The sequence below is a fragment of the Stegastes partitus genome, unplaced genomic scaffold (assembly GCF_000690725.1).
Source record: "Stegastes partitus isolate 25-593 unplaced genomic scaffold, Stegastes_partitus-1.0.2 Scaffold1428, whole genome shotgun sequence".
NCBI classification, from domain to species: domain Eukaryota; kingdom Metazoa; phylum Chordata; class Actinopteri; family Pomacentridae; genus Stegastes; species Stegastes partitus.
In genome coordinates, this window is record NW_007579159.1 from 1 (window position 1) to 16,032 (window position 16,032).

General features: G+C 43.0%; 1 protein-coding gene and 1 long non-coding RNA gene across 3 annotated transcripts in view; one reads left to right on the forward strand and one right to left on the reverse strand.

Annotated features, from left to right (window-relative positions):
* Positions 1-924: 924 nt before the first annotated feature.
* LOC103370453 (uncharacterized) lies at positions 925-5,104 on the forward strand. The gene is made up of 2 exons (XR_520890.1): positions 925-1,011; positions 4,284-5,104. It is a non-coding gene; the product is annotated as an uncharacterized LOC103370453 (long non-coding RNA).
* An 80-nt stretch (positions 5,105-5,184) lies between these two features.
* slc25a13 (solute carrier family 25 member 13) overlaps positions 5,185-16,032 on the reverse strand; it is a 48,881-nt gene continuing 38,033 nt past the window's right edge. For both annotated transcript variants that reach the window (XM_008299516.1, XM_008299515.1), the window contains exons 13-16: positions 14,841-14,979; positions 9,184-9,342; positions 7,106-7,196; positions 5,185-6,171 (exon numbers count right to left, since the gene is read on the reverse strand). In XM_008299516.1, the coding sequence (XP_008297738.1) occupies positions 5,997-6,171; positions 7,106-7,196; positions 9,184-9,342; positions 14,841-14,979 (564 nt within the window). In that variant the 3' untranslated portion in view covers positions 5,185-5,996. The remainder of the gene's footprint in view (positions 6,172-7,105; positions 7,197-9,183; positions 9,343-14,840; positions 14,980-16,032) is intronic.

A 16,032-nucleotide genomic window follows, 5' to 3' on the forward strand; every position in this document is an offset into this window, starting at 1 on the left:
TTTTTAAGCTCAGATTTTGTTAAGGTTCCCAACTAGTCTTAACCAATGAGCCCTTCGAGGACCATTGGGACAATGAATATCTGCCAATTCTTTCTGTTTCTGGTTCTGATAAATTTCAGTAATTTTTTATTTATTTATTTATTTATTTTACAGACAACATACTTCTCAAACCTGGTGGGTTTTGGGCATGCAGAGGGGTTAATATACCACATTTAAAAAAAACATTCTGACAGCTGTGGCCTCAAAAGCAACCAAAAAACACTTTTTGTTTAAGAACGTTCTTATTTGTTATCCTGCAACATAGTCTGTGGCCCTGACAGCATCCTTACAACAACCTCTGAATGTTGTAGTTAAAATGTTATGTCTTAGGTAACTTTGAACCATATAGCAACTTTATTTGAACGTTAGAATTTCTTTAAAACGTTGCTAGAACTTGTAGGTTATCTCAATATCCATCCATGATCTATACACAGCTTAATCCTCACTAGGGTCACGGGGGGCTGGAGTCTATCCCAGCTGACTCAGGGCGAAGGCAGGGGACAACCAAGCTCACTCACATTCACACCGACGGACAATTTAGAATTAACCTCAGCATGTTTTTGGACTGTGTGGGAGGAAGCTGGAGAACCCTGTGAGAACCCACGCTGCACGGGGAGAACATGCAATCTCTTCCCAGAAAGATCCCGGGCTGAGAATCAAACCCGGGACCATCTAGCTGTGAAGCGACGGTGCTCCACCGTGCCGCCCCGGTTATCTCCATATGTTGCATATTATTCATCCCATTTCCCATCTAAACGTCTTATTTGCATGAATGTAATATGATGTGTTTGTGAGAAGTTTATAAAGTGTTAATACTATAAGTTTGTTTGTTTGTTTGCCCACCAGGTACCAACTGCCAGCGTGACCATTGAGGGAGCTTCAGCCCTCAACAGGGTGCGCTGGTCGTCGGGGGGGAAGGAAGTAGCTGTGGGAGACTCAGAGGGCCGGGTCTGGATCTACGACACGGGAGAGGTACAGAATATAAGTCAAAAAACAACAAGGTGCACAGTGGCCGCTCTTTGCTTTCAGGTGTTGGCTAATGATTACAGAATAATACCGGTGACATTTTACACAGCGTTGCACTCCGGTGTTCCACATGTGATGTTAATATTTTGGCAGCCTGCTCTGGTTAAAAAATAATCTGCTGAGTACATTGTTGTTGGATTCACTTTGAGTGCCGTGATGCATGAAGCCGGTGGTTCTCGTGGGTTTAGTTTTCAAACAATCAAGATTTAATTACACCCCAGGTGCCAAAAGCATGAGTGAACTACAATGACCAAAATTTATTGCACTGTTGCAATTAAGTTGTACTAGAGTAGAGTGAGAGATTTTAGTGCTTGAAATTGGAAAATGGAGCATCGGTGTCAGCTCATCAGTAATACCGCCGTCTCTCTTAATTTTACAAAAATAAACTGTCATGTGGTGGAAATAATAATAATTATGTGTGTAATTGTGACTTTCTCGTTCTCCAGAGTACATACTGTGGTTTTTGTTGTGTTTTATGTATATTTGGTTCACTCATTTGGTTGAAAGACATGTACTGTAAGTCCTAAAACCTCGACATGAAACACAATTTTAGCTCTTCCAGTTGTGTGTGTTTACTCATCTGTCAGCATCGCCGTGGCTTGTATGTTTGATTTTTTTTTTTCCTCTTCTTCTTCTCTTTCGTGCCCCTGTTAAATGGCCTCCATGTGACTTTGCCGTCACCACCCAGTATGTTCTCTCATGTTCGGAGGGCTCTGGTTAGCGTCCCCATGTGAGCGCGCGTTAGCCTAGCCGCTCGGCTAATTTTAGCATCTTTTTGTTGTGTGGTGAGCTGGAGAGCTGAGCTGGTGGCCTCCACGCTGGGTTGATGGTAACGGAGTCATCAATAAAAGTGAGCGGGTTGAAAGGTTTTATGACTCTAGCGAGCTGTGTGTGTGTGTGTGTGTGTGTGTGTGTGTGTGTGTGTGTAGTGGTGGTTATGGGGGTATTTACTTCACTACAAACTCCACCATATAGCTAAAACTAGGAACAGCTTGTGGATTTTTTTTTTTTTAACTAGATAAGTGCAGGACTGGAACTACAACTTCTCCAGGAAATATAATACTTTATATTTCAGGTTTATTTTACTTCGCACCAATTAGTTTGCGAGAATTAACCATCAGGGATCAGGACTGTATATATTAGAGCTCTGCTGGCGTTACTCTGTATAGAAAGTCACCAGAGCAGACTCACATCAGTGACAGTGGACTTAAAACTGCTCCGTGACATCAACAATGTTGAGGACCTGCTTCGTTTTTAAAGCCTGACATCATCCCGCAGAGTTTCTTTAGCGAAACCTCTTGTAGTGTTTTTAAAATGCTGCTAATGCCGAAGTCACTCCACACAGCCGATGCTCTGCCCCCGCTGTGGCCAGCTCGGCTCTGCGGGGGGTGGAGGGAGGAGGTGGGCGGTTCAAAATGGCTGCCTCCCTCTTCCTGGTTCCTGATTAATTACAGCCTGGCCAGGAGAAGCGGTTGCAGGGTTGCAGACATCTTGGGTGGCGGCCACTCACTCCGACTCCCACTGTGCACGACTGTAGTCAGAGGAACAACATTCACTCTGACATCCTGTATTAGTCTCACGGTCTCCGTAGTTAATGTGGATTTGAAGCTAACAGCGGGGCTCCAGGGAATCTTATATAGAACTGTTGATTGACCACTTTGATCCAGACTGAAATGACTCAATGACTGTTTGATGGATTGGCGTGGGATTATGTTAAGGAGTCACGGCCCCTCAGATGATGACATCTAACGAGTTCTGTGATCCTCTGACTTTTCCTTTAGTGTCACTGTGAGGTTGTTGTTTTTCGTTTTTAATGAATTAACTATTGCCAATAAATTCAGCGGACACATTCATGTGTGCTCCACAGGATGAATTACAATCACCGCGGTGATCTCTGGCTTTTCATTTAGCGCCATTATCAAAATTTATCACCAAAAATCAGCAAAACTAAAAACATTCTCCACAGAAAGCTCTACTTTCTGTTAAGTGGTAAACGTTAGCACGCTACGGTGACCATCATTATACCTGCTGAACATCAGTGTGTGTGTTAGCTTCGTCATTGTGATCATGTCTGCATGCTGTTCAAAACCAGCTGCTGTAGAATCTCACGCCCAGCTGTCACGAGCATGATGACTTTTTAATATGCGACTCTAACTTACCCATAGTTCCTGGTGAAATCGGTGACATATAAACATGGCTGTCCTGGTCCCCACAAAATGTACACACACCACACAGGGATGGTGCATGAAAAGAAATCCACTACAAAGATTATCTCTAAGTTTTTCAAGCTTAAAGTTGGGTGATGAGGATTTCCTGTGTGTCGGTAGTTTGAACACTGTAGTATCACAAACAGGAAGTGATCAGCTGAGCAGATGATCAAACTGTGATTTAAATACAAATTCACTTTTTTGATTACAGTGAGTTGTTTCCAAGCAATGTGTTTGCTCACGACGGAGTTTTACCGTTTCCAGCTGTCATACACTCACTGCTTCGGCCTGGGGGTAAAGGAGGAGTTTATCGCCTACTGAACATTCAGATCACGATCATCCTTGTGTAAAAACAACATAAGAAATCTGTGAATCTGAAGCATTCTCATATGAAAACACTGAACGTGGGTTTGTTGTACTAAGCAGCAGGATTTTGCAGCTTCAGAAAGTTATCATGGAGGCAACTGTTTTGTGTTTTGTTGCCACTTGCGGGACACAAACAATAAAAATGTACTAATTGAATCTACCGTTAGACTATGTGGCACATTTATGTTGATGCTGATGTTAGAGAGACGACTACTACTTGTCAACGAGGACATCAAGAAGGCAGAAAATGGCGCTTGTTGTTCTCTCCCAGTTTAACCAATAACCATTTGTCTTCTTCAAGTTTAACCAATCGGAGTTTAAATTTGCACAGCAGTTTTTTTAGGGCTGCTCTGAAGTACCAGCCCTGCAGTAAGTAGTTTATTTTCCCCTGAAAACATCAAGGGAGGTTCTACAGAGGTTCAAAGCTTCTGGCTGCCCTGTATTGTCCTGCTGTGTAAAATAACCTGAACCCAGCCTTATTATTCTTGTTAATATTCCATTACTATGCTCTGTGGTATTATTAGTAAAGCTGTCTTGAGCACATTATTGTGTTCACACTTGTAGAGTTTGTTACCAAGCAGATTGCGGTGCCTTCGTACCATCCAGATGTGTCCTAACACCGTGTGTGTCTGATGGTTCCTCCAGCTGTCAGTGACCCACACCGACGACTGGGCGCGCTTCGCTCGGACCCTGATGGAGATCCGGGCCAACCGGGCGGACGGCGAGGAGGAGGGGCCTATGGAGCTGGCTTCATAGAACAGGACTCCAAAACCAAAGCGGAGGGAATCAGAGAGCTGGCGGGCTTTTATCGGTGTCACTGTAGCATGTGCTCCTCACTCAGTTTCATTTCAGTTCCCCACCTTTACCTACATGTTCCTGTCTGATGCAAACGAGGCTTCTGTTGTGTTTTTTCGCATTTGCTCTCCTGTAAATGCAAACTGTCCTTTACGAAGGGTCAACGGTTGACTCCTACTGATTTGTCCGCCCTTATTTATTCGTTTAATGACTTCAGGTGATGTGTTTCTTGCAACTCGTGAGCCTACGGTATATAAAGAGTGGCAGTCTTATAGCCTTATGAAGATATGTGTACTGTAACAATGCTTTGCACTACCGTAAAAATAAAGCAGGGTCCATAGACTAGTCATGTTTACAACGAGTCACGTTCACTTTATGTTGTGCTTCTTTTCTCTGTATCAAGCCTGCATGCGACACATTCCTAAAATATTCCCGAAACATGGAGTTAATATGGTGACGTAATCACACGTGGGGCGTTGTTGCTGCTTTATGTCGGTGTTTGAGTCGGTACGTCGGAATCAAGTGTGGTTTTGGGCACTTTGTCTTCAGTTACTGAATGAGAGCTTCAACTGTATATTCTCTAATGAACTGTAACAAGAGGTATATTGTAATTCAGAGTGATGGCTGTTAAACCTGCTATGTTTACTATTAAAGCGTAGCCAATAAACTGCCGGCCTGCTTTTTTTTTTTTTTTTTCGTTTTCCCCCTCGTAGAGAAAAAACTGGAAATAAAAACTGCAGCAGACGTGAAGTTTACTAATATAAGTTTCTCTTTACTCTCAGTACACATGTTGCTGCCATACGTACAGTAAGGCACGATTATTTCACACCACATGTAACTCCTACATTCTCTGTCCTGTATAAATTGAAATACTCAGACGTTACACACCACAGGATTCCGGTGGTCTCTCTCAGATATTTACACATCTGCATACATTTAAACCTACAACCAAACATGTTACAACGGTAAACATTATGTACAATCAGAACGGTACAGCGTTTCTTTACATTCAAGTACTTTTTGGTCGTATTCTTGCGGATACATTTGATCAAATCGACATGGAAGGAGCGGCTCCGGATACAGGAAACAGCCGTGTAGATATGAAAATACGTCTCTGGATTTATGATACATTCGTGATCAGTCTTTAGTTAGCCAGCTATGTGATCGTATGAATAATGTGCTTTCGATTATGAAGCAACAAATGGAAGACACTGGTACAAGCTGCAACAGTAAGTCGTCATTAATTGTACTTTTTTCCCCCCCAAAAAAAAAAAAAAAAGTGTGTTTCTACAAGCCCTTCTGCTGCCTTTGTGTATATATTGTATGAAAAACAAAACTAATAGAATACAACTCTATCAGTCACATGTAAGACAAAAACTGCAGGAGTCCTCCAAAGTATATATATAGACTCTAATAAATAGAAGAGAGAAAGTCGTAAATTTAAATAAATAACTTCAAGTGCTATACAAACAGAATGGACTAGTGGACGTCTCTCAGTGCTTTTATACACGGAAAACACTTAAACCACCCTCTCTCTTTGACTTACCCCCCGCTCACGGAGGCTCACGGCGCATTGGAGGAGGCCGTCGCCACCGTGTAGCGTGGGAGATGGAGTCCAAACTTGCTCTCGATGCCAGCGAATGTGGCCACGGCCAACCTGAAGCCTCCGATGTGGTCGGGGTTGGGCGCCGGCAGGCTGATCCGAGACTTGGGGGTGGGCTCCGAGCCAGCCGGCTTTCTGTGGTGTGCGGAGAGAGAGAAGAGAGAAGAGAAGAGAAGAGAAGAGACGGAGGAGGAAGCAAGAGGGAGGTGAAAGGCAATAGAAAAAGGTGGAAACCGTCGAACAACGTCAACACGGTGCAAACTGTGAAACAGGCAGGAGTTTTATTATCGCCATCACCGAATCTTAAATTAATATTATCGTATCAAACCGCAGAAATAAACATTGTAATAGAAAATCAAAAGTGGAACAGTTCAACGTTTCTCCCTGAGAGGCGAACTAAATCAAATCCCTCTAAGGTTTCACGCTGAGCTTTGTGATTCGCTGCCAACACAGACAGCAAAAGGAGCACAGATCAGCTCGCTCCAAACCGCACTGAATATTCACCGGGTCTGCAGTTCATTTTGCGTCGCTGCGAGTCTTCGGCAGAGAGGGTGCTACATGTAGAAGTAGTCCGATGGATACATGCATGTGCAACACTCTGAGCTGTCCGACCAACTCTATTCCCCCCCACTGGACCTTTTTTAGCTTCAGAAAGGGAGTGAATTATTCCTGACAGTGACCTATTTTGAGGAGGAAAATGAGCTTGTTTCAATCCCAAAAGTGGGGAAAGTACATGTACAAGTCAAATGGGTGCTGTCTGCCCTGATCACGGTGCGATGAAACTCTCGAGTTCGTGAAAATTGTCACATCCAGAGTTCTGAGTAAAGGGTTTCAGTCTGTCAGTTAATGTGCATGGAATTTATTTTTGGTCGTGTGGCATTTCCTTCTCTCCGGTAGAGGAGGTAGGACTCGCAGAACACTACTGTATGATGAAATTATGCCTATTGTTCAGGGATGAGGTCTTTGATAAGAGGGATGAACAAGCTGAAACTAAAAAAAACAAAAAAACAAAAAGCAGGCCAGAAGAAAATTCTTTTTAGTGAGGTTGAAACTGTGAAGAGATACTTACTGTCCTCCAAAGTCGATGTAGAACCAGCGCTGCAGGAGTTCGTAGGTCACCAGGGTCACTCCGAACTGAGGCGAGGACCGAAACACTCGAGCTGGAACACATCAGATCATAGGAATTTCTATGAGCGCTAATCTACTGATCAGGGTTTGGTTTCAGAAGGAAAGAGGACACGGCGTAGTCTGAGCTTCCTCAACAACAACAAACAAAGCCAATGAAACAAAGGCTGCAAATGTACACCAAATCTGCTGCGACATTAAAACCACTGAGAGGTGAAGTGAAGAACACTGATTATCCTGATACAGTGGCACTGGCTCTTGCAAGGGCAACACTGTGATGTCAAGTGTCAGAGCATCTCCAAAACAGCAGGTCTGATGGGCAGAGGTTAGTAACGAGCAAAAGTGGCCAAAGGAGGAGAATGTGGGGAGCCAAGGATGGTCGGGTTCCACAGAAAAGCTTCATGGCAACAGTATTCCCTGATGGCAGTGGTTTGATTTCAGCAGATCACAACAAAGAGGTCGAGGTGTTGACTTGATCTCGATCTAATGGAGCACCTGCTGGAATAAAGATCCACTTTGCAGAGCTTAATGAATCTGCTGCTCACGTCTATGTGCCTGATAGCACAGGATCAATGTGGAGTCTATGCCTTGATACGTCAGAGCTGTCACCTTCACAATATTAGGCAGGTGGTTTTAATGTTAGATGGGTGTAAACTAGTGATGCACGATATTAAAATTTACGATATTAAGATTTCCCATATCGCCGATAACCAATATTACCGATTGAATTTTTGTTCACACTGAAAAATGAATATAAGTAAGCACTATGAGAACGTGAAAACTATTCAGAAGAAGCCCAAATTAGACCACATAGTCGTCTTTATTACATAACAAAAATAAAACATATTTAAATATATTTTAACATATTTAACGTTCAAGTCCAGGACCATTGAAGTAAAACATCTGTGAAATAGCAGCAAACGTAGAGACGAAGGCGCTAATGTTAGACAATCATTGGTTTTTCACATCGGCTAAATTTGTTCATCAGACCAATACCGATTTATGGAGAAAAAAAACATCAGCCGATATCGATGTGGTCGCTGATATATCATGCATCCCTAGTGTAAACCAATATAAGGAATTATTAAACTGGTTATTATGTTTTCCATAAACACCTCGACAATATTACTCTGTGATGCCATCTCAAATATTTGGCCCATCCCATAGGAGGTCACAAACTATTTATCACATTTATCGTCTACACAAAAGCACATTTAAAATCAGTTACAACATCCTGCAGGTACGTTATATTTCAAATAGCAGTTATGTGAAATTTCTTTAGTAAAACTCTGCAGCGAATATTGCAGCAGAATAAACATACCAGAAGCCTGAGGTTTATCCTGACAAAGAGCCTTGTTTTTCTTTACTTTCTCCAAGTAACTGGAAAATTGAAGAATCAGCTCAGACTTCATCCATATTTACAAAATCCATTTTTATCTTACTAAGCCAACTATTGAGGATTTCTTATTTAAAATAAACAAAAGAGAAAATGTGACTCGTGTTCGAAAAGAAGACATATAACAGATCTGCTTTTCTTCTGCCACACTGATACACCATCCAGTGTAACATACAAATCTATTTCATCAGTCTTCTGTACAACTTCACATCATGCACAGCGCTGGCTGCTTCTTTCTTGTGTCTTCTAGGAGAGCAAAGTAACTTGAAATAAAACTACTTCAATGTTTTTTGACTGGAAAGACATAAAGAATAGATGCAGAAACAGTTTTTAAGCCCCGATGAATGTCTGCAGCCATTTTTTCAGGCTGCATATTCATCTCCAGTGATTTACTGAACTACCTGAGAAGTAAAACACTGAAAAAAAAAAAAAAAGGAAAGATTCTTATTATGAGGATATACTGATAATTGAGGGAAACAAGCAAATCAACACTTATGTAAAGTTTGTGTCATTTAGATTTTTGGCACCTTGAGAGTAAAAGGGTGGAAAAAAAGTGTGTGGGTGTCGACATTACAGCCGCTGCACCTCGTCTTTGTATGAATATAAATTGGATGACGTCAGTGTACCTCCAGCTCCTTTCCAAAAAGCGCGGGGCCCCTCTTCTCTGAGAATCTTCCAGAAGCAGTCCACCAGGCCGCTGTAGGTGGTCTGGCCTGCACGCGCCGCCACCTGTAGCCTGGTCTTGATCACGTCCGCTGGGGTCACCAGAGAGGCCGCTGGCATGCCTGTGGGAAGAATGCAAGAGCCGTTCAGTGGTCTGATGCTTTTTTTTTTTTAAACAGTCCGACGTGTTTGGTTGGAAATAGAGCACAAACTTAAAATCAGCCCCAAACAAATGAGATGATTTGCGGAAAAGCAGCCATCAGCGATCTGCATCGGATAGAGTGGTCTTGGCGCTCTTTGTTCCCACTTTAAAAAAAACACGTCATCTTGGATCTTGACCATCTTGCACTAAGTCTGCTGCCGCGTACATACACTATACACAAGTAGGGGCCAGTTCCTATCACTTCACCAATCCAGGCCATTATTTAATCTCTACCTTTTTTCTTCCTTTCCTCTCTCTCCCACTTTTCTTAGAGCTGTTTGAAAGGGGCCAGACAATGGACGGTAATGAGAGCAATGCACACTGTGCCCCGTGTGCCGGTGAGAGTGACTGGCTGACTGAAGGGAGTGACTGCAAGTCCCCCACTACAGCCACTTCAGCCATGAATGGGCCCAATCATTGATGGCTCGGTCATTACCATCAACTGCCCACTTGACGATTTACTCTGACTTCTTGGTTTTTGTAACGGCCAAACGAGCTATTCAGCAAGCCTGATCAACTCAGCATTAGGTAGCAGACTGGCACCCGGCGGAGACTGACCACCTGCACTGAACTGAGGGGAGAGGAAACGAGAGGAGAGGAAACGAGAGGAGAGGAGAGGAGGTTTGGATATATAGTCAAGATTTGGATAGTGGTTCATTATGTTCAAGATGAAACAAAATAATTGATGCAGTGTCGCCCTTTAAAGTGTATGAAGGCCAATTTGCAAAGTCTATAGGTCTGGAACTTTCTTTTTTTTTCATATTAATCAGAAGGTTAATTCTTCTTCTTAACTGATTTTCACTAAATACAATGTCAATTTGACTTGTACAGCCAAAATCCCACATTTGCTAAAAACTATTATCCATCCGACACCCTCTGAGCCCCTTGATTCAGGAAAATAAGAACTTTGCGCAGAAACCATTTATTAGGGAAACAAAGGAAGGAACTTGATGGCCCACTCAGATGTTGCGTAGAAAGAACAGACCTAAATGTCAGGATGTCCAAAAAAAAGTGTTTCACAGAGGTCAAAGTGTCTTCAGATGTCCAAACAGATCAGCCACAAGATTAAAACCACTGCTAGGTGAAGAGAACAACACGGATCATCTTGTTACAATGCCACCTGTTGAAAGGTGGGGGATTTCAGGTAGCAAGTGAACAGTCGGTTCTTGAAGTTACAAGCAGGAAAAATGGGCAGTGTGAAGATCTGAACAACTTTGATGAGGGCAGAACTTTGACGGTTCGTGGAACTGCGTGGATGTTACTTTGACACCTAAAACCTACCGGCCTGAATCACACCCCGTCATGACAACAGTATCCTTGATGCCAGTGGCTTCCATCAGCAGGATAATGCTTCCTGTCACACTGCACATATTACTGAGGAGTGGTTGGAGGAACATGACCAAGAGCTCAAGGTGTTGACTTGGCCTCCAAATTCTACAGATCTCAATTCGATGAAGCATTTGCAGGATGTGCTGGGAAAAAAAGGCCATAATGCCAAATGAATGGATGTGCAGCTCACGTTTTAACAGGACACCTTCAGAAGTCTGTATGGTCCAGTCCTAGCGGGGTCAGAGCTGACTGGCAGCATATAGGAGATCTTCAGAATATTTGGCAGGTGGCTTTAATGTTGTATTTAGTCATATTAGGAGGTTTTTTCCAATCAGCATTTATCACCAAATAGCTTTGTGATTACAAAAAAACTCAACGTGCTAAAAGCGTTTCCTTCAGCAAGTACGGTCGTGACTCCATAATCCGACCTTTAACAATCTGAAAACCTTGCTATCCGACAGGAAAAATGAACAGAACCCATAGAAAATAGCCTTAACATACTACAACAGGACATTTTATGTCACCAATCAGGATAACGGCGTATTATCTGACTGAAAAATCCGACAGATTGGCTACGTTCAGACTGCAGGACTTAATGCTCAATTCAGATTTTTTTTTTTGTGAAATCCGATTTTTCTGCGAGTTCGTTCATATTTCCAATTCAATGTGACTTGTATGTGATCTGCTGTGTGAACTTCATACGGCCCAAAAGTGCCCCACATGCACAGAAGAGGACATGAGGACGTCACACGCAGTGAGCATGCTCAGTGTTTGCAGAAGTAAACACTAACCTAAACTAGCATCAGCAGCCAAGAACTGCCTGTGTGTTCTGGCCCTCCATGTATCTCGACCTCCGTCTTGACAATCCGACAGCCTTGCTATCCAACATAACAGAAGGTTTTACATTTAGTGTCGGATTATCGAGTCACGACTGTATTTTAAATCATTCATTGTCCGTTTAACCTCAATAGGTTAAGGTCTCCAGCATCTTTGCCATTCTTCTGTTTGCTGCTGCATCACCACCACTGAGTGTAAAGTAGCTTGAAACCAGCAGCAGCCAACTGACTAATCTATAAACTGACTATTTACATGACTAAAACAAAAACAGTAGTTTGATTGTCGTTTACAAAGTGCCCTGTTGACCTGACACTCGTGCTGAAGTCAACCTAAAAGATTCGTCCAAAACATCAGAAATACTGTCTGGAAGCCATTCGTATTCCTGCTGCGTTTCATGGCGATCTGGCCAGTAGTTGTCAGAATAATGACAAACAGCGAGACTAAACAACATGGATATTCCTTACACCCCACAGCTCGGCCAAAAAAATTCCCTCACTCCGCTATTTCTCACATGAAGAGCTAATGCGAGCTAGAGATGGCCAACACTAAGTTCTTCACAGACCAAAGTAATGCCTAGCTAAATAATGCTGCGCAAACTGAGCGTGTAATTCAATTTCCTGTGCTGACTGTAAAACACTAATTGCCAGAATGCTGCAGTGGCTGATAAATATATGTGAAGGAGGGATGATAAATGTGTCGAAGTAATGAAAAAAATAAAGAAGTCATGAGGCTCTTTTCAGCCTGTGGGCCGTCGCTGCCAGTCTTGTGGTGGGAAACCAGAGTAAAAAATGGAGGAGGGAGGCAGGATTTATGATTTTTCCGTGTTGTGCCGTGCCTCTGCGTCAAAAAGAGAGTGCCGCTGACACGTCTCTGAGGATTCAAAACAAATATTAAGTCTTTTATGCAAATGTTCTACAGCTTTTTAACTTGGCAGTCTAATCTAGCATTACAACCCTGCTTCGGATAAATCACATTTTCATGCCGCGGATAAAGTTGTTAAGTCATCAGTGCGTGTTCTGCTCCTGCTGGTCTGCCTGTTCACTGTAGTGACTGAACTACAGACAGGACAGGACTGTTCACCCTGCAGAGGGAACACGCATGAAGTATGCACAAGCATGTTTGTCTGTGCATGTACAGTGTATTCGGATTGGAAAGCCTTCCTGCCGGCCTGGTTGGCAGGCATCTGAGGCGCTTCCCTGCAAGCACAGCTCCAAACCCCAGTCCCCAATCACTGAGCAGCGCTCTAATTAGCAGCTACCGCCATGGAGCCTGCGGTCAGAGGCTGCCTGGCTTCCAAACTCGGAGCTCTGCTACTGTTACTGCAGGCCTGTGGAGGTCTGAAGCAAGAGCAGAGCGAGACCTGCACTCACACTTTGTTCAAAACGGGACCCGACCAAAGATTTTGTTTCATAAATGTCAAGAAGTCTACATGTTACATCAGGAGCTGTTTGACTTTCTGCCTCACTTGGAATGATCAGACACTCTACAAGCCAAGACAATGTTTTTCAAGTTATGGACAAACACTACAAGGCAAAGCTTTTAAAGTGCAACATAGGACTGTACAGATTAAACTAGTTTACCAATGTGAGATCAATTGACACAGTTATGCACAGATAACAACATATAAGTTGTATTTTCATATTACCAGAGCTGGTGGCAAAAGTTTTTAGTGATGAAAAGTTGCGAAGAGATTTTAGTGATGTGGTTTAAAGGTTTTTGCAAAGTCTAATAAGAGGTGATCCCACCGTGTAAGTCTACTTAGAGCATTTGTAAGTCAGTATTTATAGGAAACAATGAATTGCAGGACCTGCATGTAAAAGTGGTCGCTCATAGCAAAGACCCCACAAACACAAATAAACCCACTCTGCAGTTCCTTTCAGCTACACAAAGTGTTTAGGGGCCTTTCAGCTCATTTGGATTTTCTAAACTGAAACTGTTTACTTTCATTGTGCTAATCATTGTTGTTTTAGCAACAGCAGGCAGATGTTGTCAGCACAAAAGTTCTAAAAACCCAGTGTACACAAACAAACACATAACCAGGACCAAAGAGCAGACAAACAAAAGATCCCAGAGGAAAATCTTACTGCGAAAACCTTGCTTTTCTATTTCGATTCTTTTCTGTTTTGATTCTGAAATCTGAATCGAAATTTCGATCGTCTCAGTCTGATCTCCTTTTTTTCCTCCTTGTATCTCCTTTAAGTCTCGAGTACGACTCCTATTGCCAGTTGTCCTCCTCCTGTCCCACTTATTTCTCCTACTGAATTGTAGTAGAAGAAACATATCAGATGAAATTGAAACTAAAATAAGGCTGAGTCACAATGTTGTAGCTACAGAAGAGCAAACGTTGGGCAGTAACATTTTCCTCTGGGTTAGCCGTTGGTAGCGACCAAAAACAAAGCTACAAGGAGAGATTGAACCCCAGAGAACGGTAACGTTGCTCTGCATCTGCTGCATGTGTAAAAACTGTAGGTCAGGGCCAAAACAATGAGCATAGATGTCTTCATCTGCCCTGTACAAAAATGTTTTTTTTAATTTAAAGGTGGATTCTGCAGTTCTTCAAGAAAGGGTTAAAGGGTTAGGATTAGTTAGTAGTCAGCTAGTAAGCACAGATAGGTTGTGCTACATTTACATTATTGCTGCCAATTGCTTTCCCCCTGTCCTGTATAAGAGCTTAAACATGCTAGAACAATGCTGTGTGGATTGGGCTGAGTCACTTTGCGGACAAACACCAGATTATACAGACGACTCATAGACCTTGAAGTGATATTCTCTGAATTTGACAGAAGGTGTACTGGATTAGAAACGCACACTCCACCTTTAATGCCGCACACATGAACTGGAGAGGCCTTGCTTTAAAGCTCATAGCGGCATTCTGTATGTTCACAGCTCATCCCTTGATGCTCAGACGTGGAAGGAATGTCTACTGAGCTTTTTGGAATCAGCAGCTCCAAAGAAACATATGACTCATTCAGAGCACTAAAACAAGAAATGCTTATTGGCTCTATTTACAGAGCAAATAAGCAGGCAAATTTCAAATTCCTCATTTCATTATTCTTATGTACATATACAGTGTGTTCAGACAGCGCAAACAAGTGCTTTGGATTTTTATTTGAGGATCTTGCAGCTACAGTTCTTGCAAAAACTGTTCAGTTTGCTCATGTTCTCTGGAAACCACTTTTTGCCTCCAGTCCTGACGCTCATCCATGATTGCTTTTATGTTGAAGTATAAAGGCTGGGATGGAAGTACTTTACCTGCCAGAGCTCCAGCAAACAGCATCTTGGCTGGCCCTATCCTTCCGTCCTCATCGCTGAGGTAAGCCTTGGTGTGGGCGTAGCAAGGGAAGTAGATAGCTGAGAAGGGGATGTCCCGCAGAAAACAAGCCTTGGAGCCCTGGAAAGACAGTCAGAGGCAATAGAGACGCTGTAGGTCGTAAAACTGGGTTAAAAGTTGAGCGTTCAGAAAGAGAAAACAAAGAGCAGTATAAACAAAAAGGGGAGCAAGGAAAGAGCGATGGGGCTCAGGGGATTCAAACCTTGATTTCTGGCTGGAGTCTGCGAAGACAGATTGTTACTTCTAGCCACAAAATGAAACTCTCTATTCAAGCATCAACTGATGTCACCGCCAATAAAACTACTTCCAAAAGACTCCTGGATCTCTTAAGGCAAAGTGAAATATTGACCACAACATGACAGATAAATCACGTCTCTCCATATGCGGACAGTCTGTGTCCTCAGCAGCAGGTGAGAGGGGGGGCGGCTCCAACAGCAGAGTTATCAACAAAAAAAAAAGAAGAAGGAAAAGCAGAGAAAGACAGACTGGCTGACGAAGATGGCTTCTCGTCTGCCACTGTAAACAACACTATATCATCAAGCCTATAGAGTTTCCTGCTGTATTTCAAACCTGTTGGCCCCCTGCCACCTTTTTGACACAGCAACTACAGTCAACAGAAGGCGTTTAAAGAGCTGGGCAGAGTCTCCCTGTTTTGGACAGGCTTCATTTAACTCCTTTGGGATAATCCTTTGGTTCCTTCACACACACACACACACACACACACACAGACTCACAAACGCACACACATACACAGAGGATTGGCAGATACCTGGGCTATCTTTTTCCCTCTCTTTCCTCTGGCACTTCTTGTCTGCCTGTCCCTCCTGGCTGGGGCCCGAGCGGCTGCTGAAAGCTTAGAGATTCTATCGAGGCAGAACAGACAAGAAGCGTCACAGGGACTGGGACTGGAAGCTTTAATATCAGGGCAATGGCGTTGAGTTGGGTATCGTACCGGCAGAGCGTTGGGCAGCACACGTGTATATATCTCCATAAATCCATACATAGACAAATTTAAATCTGCGATGTTGAGCGAATTAGCGTACATGCAGTGATTTCATAAACATGAAACACCATGTGGGTCCCTACAGTGACAGCTTTCCCCCACTGATGAAA